Source organism: Cucumis sativus, chromosome 2 (assembly GCF_000004075.3).
Source record: "Cucumis sativus cultivar 9930 chromosome 2, Cucumber_9930_V3, whole genome shotgun sequence".
NCBI lineage: Eukaryota > Viridiplantae > Streptophyta > Magnoliopsida > Cucurbitales > Cucurbitaceae > Cucumis > Cucumis sativus.
This window is the reverse complement of record NC_026656.2, coordinates 8,899,549-8,917,355: the sequence shown is the minus strand read 5'-3', so window position 1 is coordinate 8,917,355 and position 17,807 is coordinate 8,899,549. Positions and strand designations below refer to the sequence as shown.

General features: G+C 34.3%; 3 protein-coding genes across 3 annotated transcripts; 2 read left to right on the top strand and 1 right to left on the bottom strand.

The window, feature by feature from the left end:
* The first annotated feature begins 423 nt into the window (after positions 1–423).
* Positions 424–3,344, top strand: EF1 (elongation factor 1-alpha). The gene is made up of 3 exons (XM_004138916.3): positions 424–564; positions 1,223–1,699; positions 2,225–3,344. Exons 2-3 carry the CDS (start codon positions 1,238–1,240, stop codon positions 3,104–3,106), a joined length of 1,344 nt encoding a protein of 447 aa, XP_004138964.1. The 5' UTR covers positions 424–564; positions 1,223–1,237; the 3' UTR covers positions 3,107–3,344.
* A 1,309-nt stretch (positions 3,345–4,653) lies between these two features.
* On the top strand, positions 4,654–8,391 carry LOC101206604 (UV radiation resistance-associated gene protein). The gene is made up of 6 exons (XM_004138961.3): positions 4,654–5,083; positions 5,627–5,833; positions 6,503–6,683; positions 7,065–7,213; positions 7,461–7,688; positions 8,014–8,391. Exons 1-6 carry the CDS (start codon positions 4,886–4,888, stop codon positions 8,128–8,130), a joined length of 1,080 nt encoding a protein of 359 aa, XP_004139009.1. The 5' UTR covers positions 4,654–4,885; the 3' UTR covers positions 8,131–8,391.
* Positions 8,392–8,958: 567 nt separating this feature from the next.
* LOC101214953 (ER lumen protein-retaining receptor) lies at positions 8,959–12,246 on the bottom strand. The gene is made up of 6 exons (XM_004138915.3): positions 11,938–12,246; positions 10,572–10,837; positions 10,310–10,425; positions 9,604–9,677; positions 9,458–9,521; positions 8,959–9,352 (listed from the first exon to the last, which is right to left on the bottom strand). The coding sequence occupies exons 1-6, from the start codon at positions 12,026–12,028 to the stop codon at positions 9,316–9,318; spliced, it is 648 nt and encodes a 215-aa protein (XP_004138963.1). The 5' UTR covers positions 12,029–12,246; the 3' UTR covers positions 8,959–9,315.
* Between the last annotated feature and the right edge of the window lie 5,561 nt (positions 12,247–17,807).

Sequence of the window (17,807 nt, the reverse complement as noted above, 5' to 3'; positions counted from 1 at the left end):
AACTATAACTGTGTTTTTAGATTTATAAAGAGTATAGATAAAGAACTATATATATTGAAATGGTTTTAAACAAAAAAAAATGAATGTCTAAATTGTTATTTATAGAGAATATAATTTGAAAACGCATATATCCTAAGTAGTACGCAATATTCCAAAAATATACAATAGAGTCATAGACTTTTAAGTTCTTTTTTAAATAGAATTTAATTTCGAACAACCAATTTCGTAAATTTTCAAAAAAGGAAAACAAAAAAAAAAAGAAAAAGAAAAATGATGGTCGCGGCTTCTCAATCTTGTGGTCTGCCGTACGACTGCGCCTCAAAAGTATATCCGTCGAAGAAGAGGAATTAGGGCAACAAATCAAGGGTTATTATCGTAATTATGTTTCAAGATCGAGGGGTATAATTGTAAAATTAAATAAAAGCGATACCACGGTCTCATAGAAACCCTAGACGCTCTTTGGCTATAAATATACCATAAACCTTATTGCAAATACCTCGCTGCTTGCTCCTGCGTGAAATTTAGGCTGCTTCTTTCTTTTGATTTCTCTGCAAATTCTTGTGGGTAAGCTTTCGATTCTTAATCCTCTTCCTTGTTTTGTTTTTTATTTCATGTTTCTCTTTTGATGATTCATTTCTTTGCAACTTTTATGCAATTATAAGGCATAAGCATGTCATATTTCTTCCTTGATTTGTTTTGTATGCCTGTTTTAATGTTTTAAGTCAGATCTAGAATTATTACGTTGTAAATTGATGACCCTTTACGGATCTTGGTTAAACTTTGAGTTAATGTATGGTTTTTTTTCATAAACTTATAGCATCTTAGGTGTTCGGCAATAGATGGCATGCCTTGTCTTTTTTTTTCTTTTCTGATTTACATCTTTCTATGGATGTTCAATAATATTGTGAAATCTGACGTTACGTATATGTTGTTTCATAGCTGAGATTTAGCTTCTATTTTTTCTTTTGAAATTGGTTTTTCTAGATTTGTTGATTAGGTTGTTTCTGGTGTGTTTATGTTGTTGTAAACCCTTCGACATGTACTGTTATGCGTAACTTTAGGGTTATTAGATCTTCTATTGTCATGTTACTTTTTAGGATGTTGTTTATATCGATTATGCGTAAAATATCAGTTGATTTGTTTTCTGTCTAATTCTTTGCTGTTATGTTAACGATTTCGTACGTAGGGAGTTCTTATCCTTTCTTTGTTTCTTTGTTTGCAGTTCGATTAATACCAAATGGGTAAAGAAAAGACTCATATCAACATCGTGGTTATTGGCCATGTCGACTCTGGAAAGTCGACCACCACTGGTCATCTTATCTACAAGCTTGGAGGGATTGACAAGCGTGTGATTGAGAGATTCGAGAAGGAAGCCGCTGAGATGAACAAGAGGTCATTCAAGTATGCTTGGGTGCTCGACAAACTTAAGGCAGAGCGTGAACGTGGTATTACCATTGACATTGCCCTGTGGAAGTTTGAGACCACCAAGTACTACTGCACAGTCATTGATGCTCCCGGACATCGTGACTTTATCAAGAACATGATTACTGGAACCTCACAGGCTGACTGTGCTGTCCTCATTATTGACTCCACCACTGGTGGTTTTGAGGCTGGTATTTCCAAGGATGGTCAGACCCGTGAGCACGCTCTTCTTGCTTTCACCCTTGGTGTCAAGCAAATGATCTGCTGCTGCAACAAGGTTGTTATACATTCATTCATTTTTTATATTACGTTCTTGCATGTTTGAGTTTCTTTATGCATTTAATAGTTGTTAAATTCGACAATATAATACATGTTATCAATCTGATAGAGGGTCACATTCATAGTGAAGATGCAATGTGGCTATTTGTTGGCATCTATGGACTTATTTATCATTGTCCTGACTATGATTTGTGTTCACTTTATTAGTCATTAAATTCTGTTTTCACGAGGAGAGAATGGCCATTTGGGTGTTGGCTCCGGTCCTAAAACTGGTGTGGTTCTTTTCGAAGAATCAATGGGGGTTCAAATCCCCCTCTCTCCCCATATAATAGACACTGATACTTTGCTAATAATGCAACATTTAATATTCTTAGTTGTTAATAGAGTGTTCGATATTCCATTTCTTACTGTTTTAACTTTCTAGTTTATTAATTAAAATTTTCATATAGCATTCAAATTTTGCCATGAGTTAATCCAATTTCTAATGTATCTTTGTGTTGCCTTTCATTGTTGTCTTCTGTAGATGGATGCCACCACACCCAAATACTCCAAGGCAAGGTACGATGAAATTGTGAAGGAAGTCTCATCATACCTCAAGAAGGTCGGATACAACCCAGACAAAATCCCCTTCGTTCCCATCTCTGGTTTCGAGGGTGACAACATGATTGAGAGGTCCACCAACCTTGATTGGTACAAGGGACCAACCCTTCTTGAGGCTCTTGACTTGATCTCTGAGCCCAAGAGGCCCTCAGACAAGCCCCTCCGTCTCCCACTTCAGGACGTTTACAAGATTGGTGGTATTGGAACTGTCCCTGTTGGACGTGTTGAAACTGGTGTCCTCAAGCCTGGTATGGTTGTTACCTTCGGACCAACTGGACTGACCACTGAAGTTAAGTCTGTTGAAATGCACCACGAGTCTCTCCCAGAAGCTTTGCCAGGTGACAATGTTGGCTTCAACGTCAAGAACGTTGCTGTCAAGGATCTCAAGCGTGGTTTCGTTGCCTCAAACTCCAAGGATGACCCTGCCAAGGAAGCTGCTAACTTTACATCTCAGGTTATCATCATGAACCACCCTGGTCAGATTGGTAATGGTTATGCTCCAGTCCTTGATTGCCACACTTCCCACATTGCTGTTAAGTTCGCTGAGATCCTCACCAAAATCGATCGTCGATCTGCTAAGGAGCTTGAGAAGGAGCCCAAGTTCTTGAAGAATGGAGATGCCGGTATGGTTAAGATGATTCCAACCAAACCCATGGTTGTGGAGACCTTCTCTACATACCCACCATTGGGTCGATTTGCTGTCCGTGATATGCGTCAAACCGTTGCTGTTGGTGTTATCAAGAGTGTGGAGAAGAAGGACCCAACAGGAGCCAAGGTCACCAAGTCCGCTGTGAAGAAGAAATAGGTGATCAATCAAGCCTGCGTTGTGTCATTGAGAAAACATGGTTTTAATATGCAAAATATGAGACTTTTGGTTTTTGGTACTCTTAGTGGTTCTTATTTATTTAGTTTACATGTCTGGTTTTGTGTTTTTTCTCTTTTTAATTTTGGTATGCTGTTTTGAGTCATTTTGAGACATTAAATTGTTGGATACTGCTGAGGGTTAAATGTTTTTAATCTAAGTTTTAATTTCTCTTCTGCCATTTTTTAAATTGTTTTTACCCCACAATCTTCTAGGAAAGTTTTTCTGCAATTTGTCTGACTCGACATTGCATTTTAGTCAATTTTAGAATTCAGCTAAGTTAATAGTTAATGCGCAATTTCTTAAACAATTATGAAGAAGACCAAAGGGGAAGAAAAATAATAGACGACTAAAGTTATTATAAAATATATTACTTTCTCTAGAGAATTGAGTGCGTTTTTCTTCTCGAATTTTCAGTATCTTAATCAAAGTAGTTAGTTATAAAACGAAAGGTGAGGTGAACCCGCCCCACCCCCACCCTAGAGCACAGCTCCACTACTACTCACTCCATCTTTGCCCGTTTGTAATCTACTTTTATGTACCTTATCTTTTAAAAGAAGGCAATAACAATATGGGTAAATGAGTCACCCTCCAAAATGAGATTATCATCTTAGGTAGCTCGCACTTTGGTGTATGGCAATGGCAAAGCATAAACATACTCCAATTAATTATAGGCTTAATCAATCACCTTTTTAACACTTTATTATGTACTCTAACTAATTGGTTCAACACGATGTTAGACTTTCCAATCTTCACTTCACATTCGTGGAACTAAAAAACACACAAAGGTCAGAGCACATTAGTGCTTCTTAACCCAATTGTCTACAGGAAGTGGGAGTCACTATGCTATGAAGAGAAAGAAACCAGCCATGGTTAATACCAACATTATAACAAAACTTCGTTAAAACTCAAAACCTGTAATTGATTTATGCATTTTTTTTTGACAAGCATCATCAATTAAAAAAAAATTCAATTTCCCCCCTCATAAAACCGTGAATTTCAATTAGATTTTTTTTTTTAAAAAAAAACATTATATGGGTAGTTGAAAATTTCAATTTTACCAATTTTTTATTCATAAAAGTGTTAATAGATGTCTAAATTTTCGATTTTATATCTATATTTCACCAAAACATTCTCTTTAATACCTAACAATTCATGACATATTTAATCATTTTAAAATTCACAAATTTAGTAGACACATAATTGAATGTCTAAAGTTAATGGGATTTTTTCTGAGTAGATCAAATTTCGGGGATGGAAATGGAACATCCACCTCTAAAATAGAAAGAACATGGCTGAAATTAAGGTAGATGTGTACTAAATTTGTTAATGATACACAGACATCAAGTATGAAAAAAATGTAAAAGAAATAAAAATAAAAAGCTTAGAACTTATTTGATATTTTAAAGTTTAAGAGATCTGATATTATTTCTAATATTTTCCATAAAGAGTGTAAATTTTAATAAAACCAATTATTTTCCCCAATTATCAATTTTCATTACATCTCATGATCTCAAAGCCTCACCTTCTTTTTTTCTTCTTCTCGCTTCAATTCTGAGAATCTGAACCCTTTTCTTTCTTTTTTGTAAGAAAGACGAAGAGAGGAAGGTATTCCAATGGTTTCTTGAGGCTTTTTACAGTTGTTCCGAACTGGAAAGACGATGACGCCGAGCCGTTGTAACTTCTTCAACTCGAACAACCTCCTTTCTTTTCAACTCCTTCATGGAAAACGACAAACCCCTTTCTTCTTCTTCTTCTTCTTCAGACTCCACCAGATTATCGGATCCGGAAAATGCCAAGGTTATTGAATGGGAGGACTTCGAACAAGAGCTTGCCAGGCTATGGAGTCTCTCTTCGGCACTCCAGGAAGCCAAGCAACACAAAGAATCTCTTAAACAAAAGCTTGACTCCTTAATTCAGGTTCCTTTTCGTTGATTTTAATTTTGTGGTTTTTTATCTTCTGCTTGGGGATTTTGGGCAGCCTGCATTTTTCATATACTGTGTGAATTGGGTTTTTTTTTTCCTTGGAACGTCTGGGGATTATTGGGAATGGGATCTATTTAGTTTCTTAGTGATGTTGGAGAAGTGTAGTGCGAGAATTGTTTAGTTTATGCGGCAGAGGAGTTTATGTTATACTCAACGAGGCTGAGGGTTTTAGACCCTTTTTTTTCTCATTTCGATTTCGGATCATGGCATTTGTTTTTAAAACTACAAGTTGAGTGTAGGTCTAATTTCTCGTCATTTACATCTTAGGATATATATTTTGACGATTGGGCATTTCCGTGTTGCACTTGAAGGCTAATGACTGAAATTTCATTAAGAGAGCACTTCTTGATTTAGTTTGGTGCCTTCCCTTTTGGGGGATTGAAAGGTTTTGATTGATTTTCTTTAGGGATTTTATGTGAGTGATTTCAAGCCATGTGGATTAAGTCTATGGACTTTTGGTTGTTATTTGTTGGACAGGTTGATTCCGAGTCAGTTAGTCGGTCAAATGAGCTTGCAGAGATGCGCGAGAAGCTTGAAGCGAGGAAATGTATTGTGGAGAATATGGGGATGCGTTCTAAACTTGTATCAGAGGATGTGAAGAAACAAGAGGAGAGTCTTAGCATTGAAGTCAGATCACTTTTGGTTGCTGGGACTGCTTTATCTAAAGCTAGGAAGCGATTGCAGGTAACTATCTGCAGTATGATTAGAAGTCACATCAGAAATTTCGTTAATATGAGCAAGAACTATGTTGAGCAGATTTGTGATCGTATCAACGAATTAGTAGAGATGGAAATAATCATGACACACACGCATATACATTCATTAACCATACTTTTGTAGAGATGCCCAACTTGTTTTTTTTTAAATGGAGACAAGCTTCTTTATTGATAATAAACTCAAAGAACTTGTTATTAGCATAAAAAATGGATAATGACTCTGGCTTAACGTCTCTGGTATTTTGAAAGTCAAACAGATCAATTTTAACATATGTTATCCTTCACCACATTTGTCACAATTTTTGTAGTGTTGTTCTGTAAGTTAGGTTGCAAAGCTATCATACTGATTGTTTGTTGAAAATCCTTAAGATGGTTCATACTAAATGGGATGTGATGCCTCAGGTTGCTAACAAGGCCTCAACAATTGCCTGATGAATGTAAATTTGTGAATTCCATGTCCTAGGCAACATTGCTGATTGAAAATATTTACAATTTTTCTTTTGTTCTTCATTTCTTCTGTTGGTATTCAAGTCACAGGCTCTCCACCCAGAATAGTAAATAAAGTTAGAGAAATCTTTACTAGGCATTCTACTAACTAGGTAACTGGCATGCTGTTATGATTCCCTATCTTTGACAGGAATCGAATAGATTACTTTCTGGGGAGGAAGGCTATGATCGTCTTAAAAGCTTACAGAAGATGCTGAGAAGAAGACAACAATTTATGGTTTCGCAAGTTGCATTTCTCTATCCAGTTAAAATCTTGACTGGACCTGCTAATGATCAGGAGCTCGAATCATTTCCCAGCACTAGTAGATTAGGTATATGCTAGTAAGTCTGAGACAGTCAATAATTTTTCACATACGAGACTTGGTTTAATCCAGGTATTGCAAGATAGGTGGAGGAATTCTTTAAAAAATCTGCACTATTTCTCTCTTTTGAAATGCGGTCAAATTGATAAAAATTCATTAAAATATTCTCTGTTTTAAACTTTGATGCTACTATTTATGAAGCAAAACCTAGCAAATATTAGTTCTGTTAAGCCCTTCTGTTAGAATGCATAATATGCTAGACCATTCTACCTTATCTTTCATAGCCTGTTAATATTATTGTTTGTCTTTACAGAATTTTTTATGCTGTACCATGTTTAGACGTCATTTGATCATGCCTTTTGATCATGTACATTTTTTTCATTCCACCAGGGAATTCTTCTGGATCTAAACCTGTCAATCATGGATCTTTGACAATATTAGGTCTAAGTTTGAATGTGCTTCCATTTAAAAAAATGAGCTTCTTCAGTGACAAGAAAGAGACTCAGAGGTCTGCATCTGCCTTGGGATACGTAGCTCATGTATGTTCTCTTTCATCTTGATATGATTGTGCTGTCAACTTATACTTTCTTCTTCTTTGACTTCTACTACTACTAATTTACAAGATGCTTAATGTTGGTTAGACTTTGCAAGTAATATTTGCCTATTTGGTGTATTTAGTCTGGATTGTTGTGAAATATTATGATTTAGTTTTGGTTAACCTGTACTTGATGCTGTTTTAACAGTCAATAATGTTAAATGTACACGCTAAATTCTACTTTTCTGCAGGCTGTCTCCCTTATATCTTCATATCTAAAAGTTCCCTTACGCTACCCTTTACGCTTGGGTGGTTCTCGTTCCTACCTTTGTGACTACGCACCTTCAATAGAACCCACGTCATCTGTTACCTTATCCACCACTCAACCTTCTACAAATATGAAGCATGTCGAGTTCCCACTCTTTTTAGATGGACAAGATACAACGAGAGCTGCTTATGCTGTATTTCTGTTAAACAAGGTGTTTCCTTCATTCCTTCTTTGTCTGGATTTTGTGATTCATCAAGTTTCAAAATAAGTAGTAGGTTTTTCGTGCAAAGTATCAAGATGGTTAGCTCATATAATTCAAATTCACCATTCTCAATTTTCTACAGAATGGTCTCCATCTCACGCATTTCAATTCCTTTTTCTTTTCTGTTTTGGTTTTTCATCCATAGTCCTCCTGGCTTAAGAACTATAATTTTGACCTTCTACGTTTACTTGAATTATTGCTTTTAACAAGCCACATCGTGTTGATCTTTTAAGCTCTACTTGTGTCATAGTTCTTCTCTGTCAATCTGTTGCAGGACTTGGAGCAACTTCTGAACTTTATTGGTGTGAAGAGTTTGGGCCCACGTCATATATTGGCTAACTTGAAGGAGATTTTCAGGGTCATCCAATCTGCAGATTATATTGATAAATGATCCAAATTTTCAAAGGAAGTTAGGCTTGTAGGTTGAACAACATTGTAAATGGATCGGTTGCATATTCTTACACAGGTGCGAATTTCTTTTTTTGGTCTGCACCTTTTTCATATCATATAACATTGTTAGTTGTTGCTGATACCGATATACAAAGCTGAAGTGTATTGTTTAGTTTGTCGTTTAAGTACTCGATACACCGATGACCAAAGAGAAAGGATACCAAAATGCATAAAGGAAAATTTCAAGATGATCATCCTGCAATATTCTCATCTTTTCCATCTTTCCTCACTTGAAATGATAGAGTCTATATCAGTTAGCGAAAAAATTTGACTAGTTTCCATTTCTTTTAGTGCTTTTAGATTTGTGCTTAATACTTTGGTTAGATTTGTTGAAAAATAATTTGAGTTATTGAGAGCCAGAATACCATTTTGATCTTCAGATGCTAATTTGAGACCAGAATTGTTTGAAGCAAGTATGTTTTTAGCCTAAAATTTAAAAAATGCTGAAATTCTTGCGATGGGCAGTTTCTTTATTTAGTAAAGACTAAATTATAAAAGGTTTACTTGGATTTTCGTTGTTTTGTGTACAATGTTGCAACTTTCATTAATGTTTCAAAACTACATTTGGAATAAGATGCAACTTTCATTAATGTTTCAAAACTACATTTGGAATAAGATGGAAAATAGATATAGCGAGTGATCTAGACTGTGGTAGTAACTATGACGCTTGCGTATATTAAGTTTGAAAGAATGACTGACCTTTGTCCAACATTCCAACTTTTTTTTCTACCTCAAAGAGTATAGCAACGTTTTGAAGAATAAAAGTGGGTTTTCAAAAAAGACAAATTTCGGAAGTATTGTTTTTATAATTTGACATAAAATACATCCATCTGCAGTCTTCAATTACGAGAGCCCCCATTTTGTAGAAGAAAGCTGCATGTATGATAATTTTGGAATTGAACTTTCTTTTGAAGAGTGTAAACTTACGAAAGGATGAAAATGAAAGACTATATTTCTAAGGCTCTCTCCAATTCAAGTCTTCCTAATTTAAATAAAGCCCCAGACTAGAACTAATTCAAAACTAACAGAAAAGATTAATAAAAACAAAATAAAAAATGCAGTGAGATTTTCAAGTTCTTCGCCTTCTGCCAAAGCTTAACACGATTCTAACGCTAAACCTTTTAAGTTAAGCTGGTAACTCAAGTTTGACGTTGTTCTTCCAGCTGAAAGAAGTAAATTAAAATGGAGTCAATGGTAGAAAATCATCCGAGGATGGAAGACGTATGCATTATAATACAAAGCTTCAGACATTATGTTGTTGAAATTACCTTAGGATGTAATAGTAAAAGAAATCGGCATACAGCAACGTTTGCACAAGACCAGCTATCCAAGCTGCAAAATCAAATTTGTTAGACGATGAGTAAGGAATAATTTTGCCTGTGTGAGTGTGAGTGTGAGGGTGAGAGAGACATACTTATCCAGCGGACAAAGCCAGGTTCGGTGAAGTAGCGATAGACCCAATTTAGCAAGTACAGTGCACGGTACGCACTGAAAAGATAAGATAACAAGGAGATAAATGTATGCTCAAAGGGTTAGGTTTAGATGAAAAGAAGTATGCATTCATGCTTTTGCACAAAGGCATTCCTGGCTTTCAACTAGCTGTATCTCTTGCAGGGATATAAATGGATGCAACACTCTTTTCAGTGAAAGAAATCCACAAAAGTTCATCAAAAGAAGTTACAAAGTATAATTCAACCAACCTAAACTTTTCTTTTTCTATTTGGTAATGACAGAATGATTCTCAAAATCATTAAAGTTTTCCACAGGATAGCTTCCCAACAAGAGATGTGAAAGACCTGAAGGAATTACCTTGAAAAGGTGATCAAGCCAACACAAAATCTTGCATCAAGGAGAAAGAAACAATATTCTGTTTGTTTAATACTAAGTAACCCATTTGGCATCATCATAACTTGCGAGCACAATTTGCAGATAAATTAGACAATTAAGCATGTCTTGAAACAGCATGATAAGAGACAAAAACGAAAACAAGATGTTGTTTTCACCTTCACGGATGGAACATAAATTCCTTTAGAAGCCTTCAATACCCATATGCAGTTTAAAATCAAAATAAAATGTACATGACAAGATACTTGGAAAAGATTTTGGAAATGGAGGGTTACCCAAGAAGGAAAACGTATTGTCCTGTTAAATTATCGATATTCCTTGTCCTTTGTAGCAACACCAATTGAGGAAGAATGGCAACGGCTTCGAGATATAAGGAAAACGTCCACATTACCTAACATTTTCATTCATTAAGAACATAGAACAGGGATCGAAAAATGGTGCAAAGCTATATCTATAATGATTCATGATGGACTCGACACTCAGTTGTGATAAGAACCACTTCAAAAGAAAGAGAAGAAAAAGAAACAATGTATGTACCTCTTTAAATGTAAGTTTATGATTAATAACCAGTGCCAACAGCAGACAAGGCAACACGATAAATTGATAGCGAAATGTGTCCTGGTCCTTATCATATGATCTATGCACGGCTTTGTGACGTCGCATGTACCAAACAATGGAGAGAGAGCTCCCCAGGAATATTAATTTCATTAGAAAATTATATATTGATGTAAATCGGTCAAAAATGTCCAAATAACGGGTAATAAACACCAAGGCGTAAAGTTCTTGAGTCTTCAAAGAAATGCCTGCAGAATCAATAATCAGATTCAGACGTGATAATAATACTAGTAGACATGGCACCTCTAATCAGAATTAGACTAACTTTTCACAACCAACAAGTTATGCTCATATTGCAGCAAAGAAAACATACGAGACTTGTCAAACCGAACAGTTCTATGACGAAACAATCAGTGTAGAAAATCCAGAGACCACAGACTGGCTAGATTATAACGATGAAAACGAAATTTGTGAGGTAAAGAAAATATCCTGATCCACATCCAAAGAATTTATATTCCATTAATAAAAGACATTAGCCAATGTCTAGACTAGTTTCCATAAACCATCACGAGCTTATGGAAAATTATTTTACCCTCCGAGATTTGCTTATCAACAACTCACAAAATTTTTAATATTCTACAAAGGTAGTCTCCAAAGGGGATACTTGACCAACGGAGTAGGAGTTTAGAGATCTCCACTCCTCATTGGCGCAGAGTTCATGGCTCCATGACTGAAAAAACATAACTTCCATTACTTCTAACGCACGCTATAGGTCTCATCTCATTACTATAACTCCTCATATTTAAATTCTAATATGGACTAAACAACCCCACTCGTTGCTCCAAAACATTTTCCAAGGACTTGAACCCAATCTAGTCCAGTTTACTTTTTCACTAGCTCCAACCTGCGGTGGTCCATTGATTGAAGACAGTAAGATTTCATAAACCAAAGGAATAGCTGCATATACTATACTTTACCTTGTATGATCTAAATTTGAAGGTAGGAAGCTTGGAGTTTTGCAATGTATATTCGAATTTGTAAGTTTATGATTCATAAAAGTTAAAATGTGAGTTCACGAGTTCAAGTTTTCACAATGAAGAGATTATCAAACCCGCCCCCAAGAAGTCGAATCCATGACTCAAACTCGAATTCCAATCAAATTTGAGGAAAATCAAGGACTAACCAAACCCTTAGCCCAAATTCTAGCCTCATTAAGTTTGAAAACAATGAGGCAGCAATAAGTGATGATCATATACAAGTACACGAACAATTGAGGAGGGAGTTGAGAAAGTCCACAACCAATAAAACAGTGGAAAAGGTTTGATTAATTAGAGAAAGAAGGACGAACCAGCACAAGACTTGATAGTATGGATTTTGAGAAGTAAAACCAGAATACTGGACAAATGGGTCATATCCCCAGCCAATCTGAACACATTCATCTTCTTAGTTTCCGTGTCGGAAGATAGTGATTTTTTCTGGGTGTTGGAATCAGCCGGGAAAGGAACAAAGCTTTGTTTTTGATTCGTCGTATTTTAAAACGAAAGCAATTATTTGGGGTTTAAGAGAGAAAATAGAAGAAGTTGGAAGTTGGAAGTTGGAACAAAAAAAGACTATAAAAGGTAGAAAGTGTACGAAACCCAACCAAATTTGCACTCATTTGGTTTGGTTTTTTGTTTTTAGTAGAAAGTCGAACGTATAATTTCTATTTGGAGAAAACAAAAAATTTATTGTTTTTTACATCAATTTTCTATTTAAAAATTCAGTCAAAACCGAGCAAGAATGAGGCCTGAGGGTATTGTTTTTAATATTTTAATTATTATAGAGTGTTATACATTATGGAACACTTGCAAAAATAACAAAATGAGTTATAATAATTAAGTCCATAGCATATACATTTTATTATTTGCGAAAATGACAAAAACGAAGTCAACTCGCACCTTAAGAGGTAAAATGTCACAAATGCCCTTGTTACTAAGATACGTTTGATACACCTTACACGCCCGATATACCTAATATACGCCTGATACACCTAATACACCCCTTGATACACCCGATACTTTTTGATACATCCGGTACTTTTGATTGATAAATTTGATGCACCTGATACTCTTTGATACACTCGATACTGAAACATACTAATATATGTTTAATACACCTGATACACTACATATACATTTAGTATTCTTCACTTATACAATTGATTGATTAAATGCACTTGATATGCTTGAAGTCCTACTTATACACTTGATATACTATTGATATACACTTGTAAACTCAATTCATATACTTGATAATGATTCACTTTACTAATATGCTTTAACAATATATTGTTTATATACTTGATAATGATACACTGAGTTACATCATTCATATACTTAACAATACTCTAATGAACTACATAAAATTTGAAAAAAATGAAAATCACGTAGTAAGTATATTAACCAACTAATACATATAATATAAGTATATCACAACACTGACATACGAAACTGAGACAAAGTAAAACAAAAAAATTAATATAAAAATGTAAAACAAAATCATTTGGAATCAAATTCAACTCAAAATACACGTTGAAGAAAGTAAAAAAAAATCACAAATAAAGTTAAATTACTTCAATCAACAACCATTATATTATGTTATTTATATTACGATTATTGTACTATTGATATTTTGAAATTAAGATTAAGACGGAAAGAATAAATAATTTTTCTAGTATAAGAATAAACAAATAGTTAGGGCTTTAAAAAGTGGAAGCATAAATAATTAATGAGTAAGACATTAAAAAGAGAAAGAGAAATAAGTTATTGAAGGGTAGTTTAGGAATAATATCAAATTTAAGATGGAGAAGTGAAAGTTTTGTCATATTTGCAAAATTTTAAAATAATGTGCTAAATTGGTGTATCATATTCTCAAAAAATGCAATTTTCCAATTTCATATCCTTAAACGTAAAACCAACAAAATTACCTAATCCTAAAGCAGACTTGAAACTGATAGGAAACAAATATGTGAGTTTCTTTGATTAAATTTAATTAAAAGGAAACACATTATTAATGGTTAATAAGAACTAATTAACATTACAATAAACTATTTTAGGGTACTTGGCTTTCATCCGTTCTTCATTCTCTTAAGTAGCTTCCTCAATGCCATGATTGTTCCACCGAACCTTAACCATGTGAATCACCTTTATTCTCAACACTTGCTTTTTTTTATCTAAGACACGTAGATGCTTCTCTTCACAAGTCAAGTTCTCTTGTACCTCCAGGAGTTGATCTTGAAGGACATGTGAGAACTCTGGTGCATACTTCCTCAACATGGAGACATGGAAAACATCGTGGATACTAGATAGTTTTGTAGGCAACCTTAACTTATAGACCGTAGGCTCTATACGTTCTAGAATCTCATAGAGTCATATGTACTGTGGACTTAGTTTTTCTTTCCTTCTAAATCTAATTACCTCATTCCTGTTGAGATTTATACCATAAAACTCATAGATTGTAAATATAGTACATTGACTGTTATTAATAAAGTGTTATTTTTATAATTTTGATAAATGTTATTGTTTATATTATTATTTTTGTCTTAATAACCCAAAGTCAATAAACTAACATCCTAAGTTGTTTGATGAATTTTGAACAATATGTAAAGACCTATAGGGATCAATGTTCGATATCAACTTAAAGGGTCTATAGTATAGGGATAAGACTGGATACCTTATTCTGATAAAACTATGGATACGACTCACTTTGCATTTAATACAAACATAATGATCCAATAAGCTTATCATTTTGGGGACAAGATCGAATGGGGAGATGAGAACATAATCACACAAGATGAAATTCACTTCTTCCCTACTTTAAGGTAAGTAGGTGAGTGCTCTTAAATGATTTCTCTAGGATTTGAACAAAAGATCCGACCCTCTCTGTGACACGAGAGGAGTTTCTCTGTTTATTGGCATGACCATAAACGAGAGGAGTTTCTCTGTTTTTCAACCCTATTTATACTAATTAAAATATGAAATGAAATGTTGCAACAATTAATTTTATGCTCTTTCACCTACCGTAATAAATGAAAACACATAAATACATTATTCCTTAAACATTTAAATTTATGACTTTTGGGTTGTTCAAATAACTCTTCAACTTCCAACCATTGCATCTCTTCAACTTCTTCATTTGATTCAATTTTGATTTCTTGATTTGTATTATTGTATCTGTACACACTCTTCACCGCTAGTTTAGTGATGTTCAGGTTATTACTTTTTCGAGTGACAACGCCCAATACTTCATTCTTTCTTTCAAATAGAATGATGGATTGAACACAACACCTACTAAGCAATATAGATAATACCAACATCTAGATTCTCTATGAACTATTTATATTGTACATTTGATCATGATTACAAAAAACAAATATTTTGGAAAAGTAAAGAGATGGGTAGGTGAAAGTAGTAATATTTTGCATTCATAAAGGAAACTTTAGGCCTTCGGGCCATGAGATTCAAATTACAAACACAAAGTAAGTAAAATTTACAATGAAAGATACAAGAAATGAGTTGAGCCTTTGAGCATAATTTATTATGCTTATTGGCTTCATTTTTGCTTATTACAACTGAGGGGGAATGAGATTTGGACTCCTCTCAACTCTCACCTAAAGTAGAGAAGAAAGGTAAGGAATGAAGTTGGGCTTGTTCTCCACAAAATTCTCACACATCATTGGAAGAAGATAGCCTTGTATTTACAGACGAGGGCCAATGGAACTTAACAGTTTGGGCAACATTAATTCTCTAACAATGTTGCATCGCGTCGCAGACGTCTTTTTGTCTTTTTTTGACATCCACGCGAACTATTCTTGTCTTCTAATGACATAGATCGCCTAACACCATTCCTCGTGTCGTCTGATTGACGTGCACCTTATTCACCAAATGCTTGTCTCTTCGCTACTCCTCTTTCTTTTGCTTAAAATCCTACATTAAGACATGAAAGCTGTGAGATCGTGATCGCGAACTTCCTTTACGCGATGAGATTCTATGTGGTGAAGGCCTATGCAATAAGAAGTACTGTGTGATAAGAAAAGAGGCTATGCGAGAAACCCTTGTTGCAATACTAGCTTACTTCACCATAAAGAAATGACGTCATTGCTCATGTGAGAAAGTTGGCGATTGATTTGAAATTGTCATCCAATTCAAATTCAAGATAAGGATATGGCAGAGACACTTGACATTTTATTATTGGACCACTCCTCACCACCGACAATAGTAATCATTCCATCGTGGAAAACTTCACAAGAAAGGCCTATAATAAAGGAATTTCGGTCATTTTGGAGTTGCTTTCACTTTGAGCTTTCTTAAAAGAAAAGTTAGAAGATTTTCAAGGTTTTCAAAGATCCAAAACACAGAATCTTATTGCATCCGAAAAAGATTGCAAGAAAATACAAAAAAACTTTTGGGGTAAAGAGCTAGGCGGAGAAGCTTAATTAATTATGATTGTGAGTGGTTCTTCTTTCCAAATATTTTTAGAATACAAAAGAGTTTCTAAAATGTGTTTAAATACTTAATTTATATTCTTTTGAAGCCATGAATCATATGATTTCCCTTATGGCTTCCGACTCTTAAAATGCATATAACTTATAAATGAATTGGATTTATTGTGAATTTAGAAGAAGTATTTGAGAATGATTTTCTATGTGGAATAAATGTTTTGAAAGGACTCTCTGAGTCTTGCATTGCATGTATGATCAAAAGCATTGGGGGATATCCCTGTTAGTATTGTTTCAAATGATGATTTGTGAAGAATTCGTGAAATTTGCTAAGGTTGAAATAAGATGATCCTTGCACCCTATACGATTAATGTCTTATCCTTGTTGTGTGATATGAAATAAGACGTTCTATTCAAGTTGTGTGATCTTGAATAGGATACCTCACACTTTCAGTGTGATCTGGTAGGGAATGCCCTTTGCTTGTTGTGTGATGAGATTGGAAGGTGTGTTATGCATAGTGAAATTGATGGACTTGCTAAATACTTTGAGTTTAGGGTGCTAAATGCTTGAGCCAAGGAAAGAGGTACAAATACTTAATTGAACACGCATAATGATTCTGTAAGATGACTATGCAGCAGGCGAGAAGCATACGACGCGAGACAAACTACAGTGAAGAACTCGAAAATAACAATTTCTATAAAAAAATATTATGAATGATAAAATCGAGATGATAAAATCGAGATGATGAAAAATGCTTAACACCTTGAAGAAGTATTCTTAATCTCCAAAATATGATGATTGATTGACATATTATTTATATCACTTGATTTGACAAATTGTGTATATAGCGTTAATGAAAATTTGATTTATCAAAAGGTCGTTGGTAAAAGATCTCACTCCCTAAACTTTTTCTTCTAACCTTTTAAATGTTTTATTTTTCCCTCCTTAGGTAGAGAAGGACATCTAGCGTTGAACTTGTAGTCTTGATCGCCTACTGTGTCCCTTTTGAACGCATCATTTGGTAGTGGTAACTGTTAACTCGCATAACATATAGTAGCTAGACAGGAAAAGTTTAAGTGGCCGTGTGTTAAGTTGTGTTTAATGATTTGCAATGAATACTGTACAATGTACTGAATGTACCTTGACATTGAATTATTAATGAAGTTTTCATTTTACACTTGTTCACTTCTCGTATTGAATTTTATTGTCTTACCTTTAATTCCGCTCACTAGGTGTTCAATGCGTTGTTCATGCAGAACTCACGTAGAATGTCTAGGCGATTGCGTCTCCACTTCATAATATAGTGTCTGGGAGCAGGGTGTAACAAAAACCATGATAAACATGCATTTTACTGTTTTGATACTTGTAATGCATAATTATCCTATTTTTGTCTATTTTTGCTATGCATTTTGTTCTTTATCTCGCGTTAATGCTCATTATTCCACCTAAAAGGCCATAATAGCTTATATTTCTACAAGTTATCAAAATGGTATTTAAATCAGATTTAAATATTCAAAATTCAAATAGAGATTCAAATTAGGTTAATTAGATTGATGGAAATAATAATATTAAAATTAATTAAAAAATTTAAAAGATTAAATATTATTATTATTATTTAATTAAAATAGTCTATGATTAATTAATTAGAAAATGAAATGAATTTTTGAAATAGAAAGTCAAAATGTTTGACTTATGAAAGGGGAATTTTCCATTGTATTGTTTATACTAGAATTTGCCACCAA

Excerpts from the sequence above, each read along its gene's own strand:
- EF1 (XM_004138916.3), top strand. The coding sequence starts at position 1,238 with ATGGGTAAAGAAAAGACTCATATCAACATCGTGGTTATTGGCCATGTC. Across the intron at positions 1,700-2,224 it reads TGATCTGCTGCTGCAACAAG|ATGGATGCCACCACACCCAA; the intron begins GTTGTTATACAT and ends TGTCTTCTGTAG.
- LOC101206604 (XM_004138961.3), top strand. The coding sequence starts at position 4,886 with ATGGAAAACGACAAACCCCTTTCTTCTTCTTCTTCTTCTTCAGACTCC. Across the intron at positions 5,834-6,502 it reads AAGCTAGGAAGCGATTGCAG|GAATCGAATAGATTACTTTC; the intron begins GTAACTATCTGC and ends TATCTTTGACAG. Across the intron at positions 7,689-8,013 it reads CTGTATTTCTGTTAAACAAG|GACTTGGAGCAACTTCTGAA; the intron begins GTGTTTCCTTCA and ends AATCTGTTGCAG.
- LOC101214953 (XM_004138915.3), bottom strand. The coding sequence starts at position 12,028 with ATGAATGTGTTCAGATTGGCTGGGGATATGACCCATTTGTCCAGTATT. Across the intron at positions 10,838-11,937 it reads TACTATCAAGTCTTGTGCTG|GCATTTCTTTGAAGACTCAA; the intron begins GTTCGTCCTTCT and ends TTGATTCTGCAG. Across the intron at positions 9,678-10,309 it reads CAATACGTTTTCCTTCTTGG|TGCGTACCGTGCACTGTACT; the intron begins GTAACCCTCCAT and ends TTATCTTTTCAG.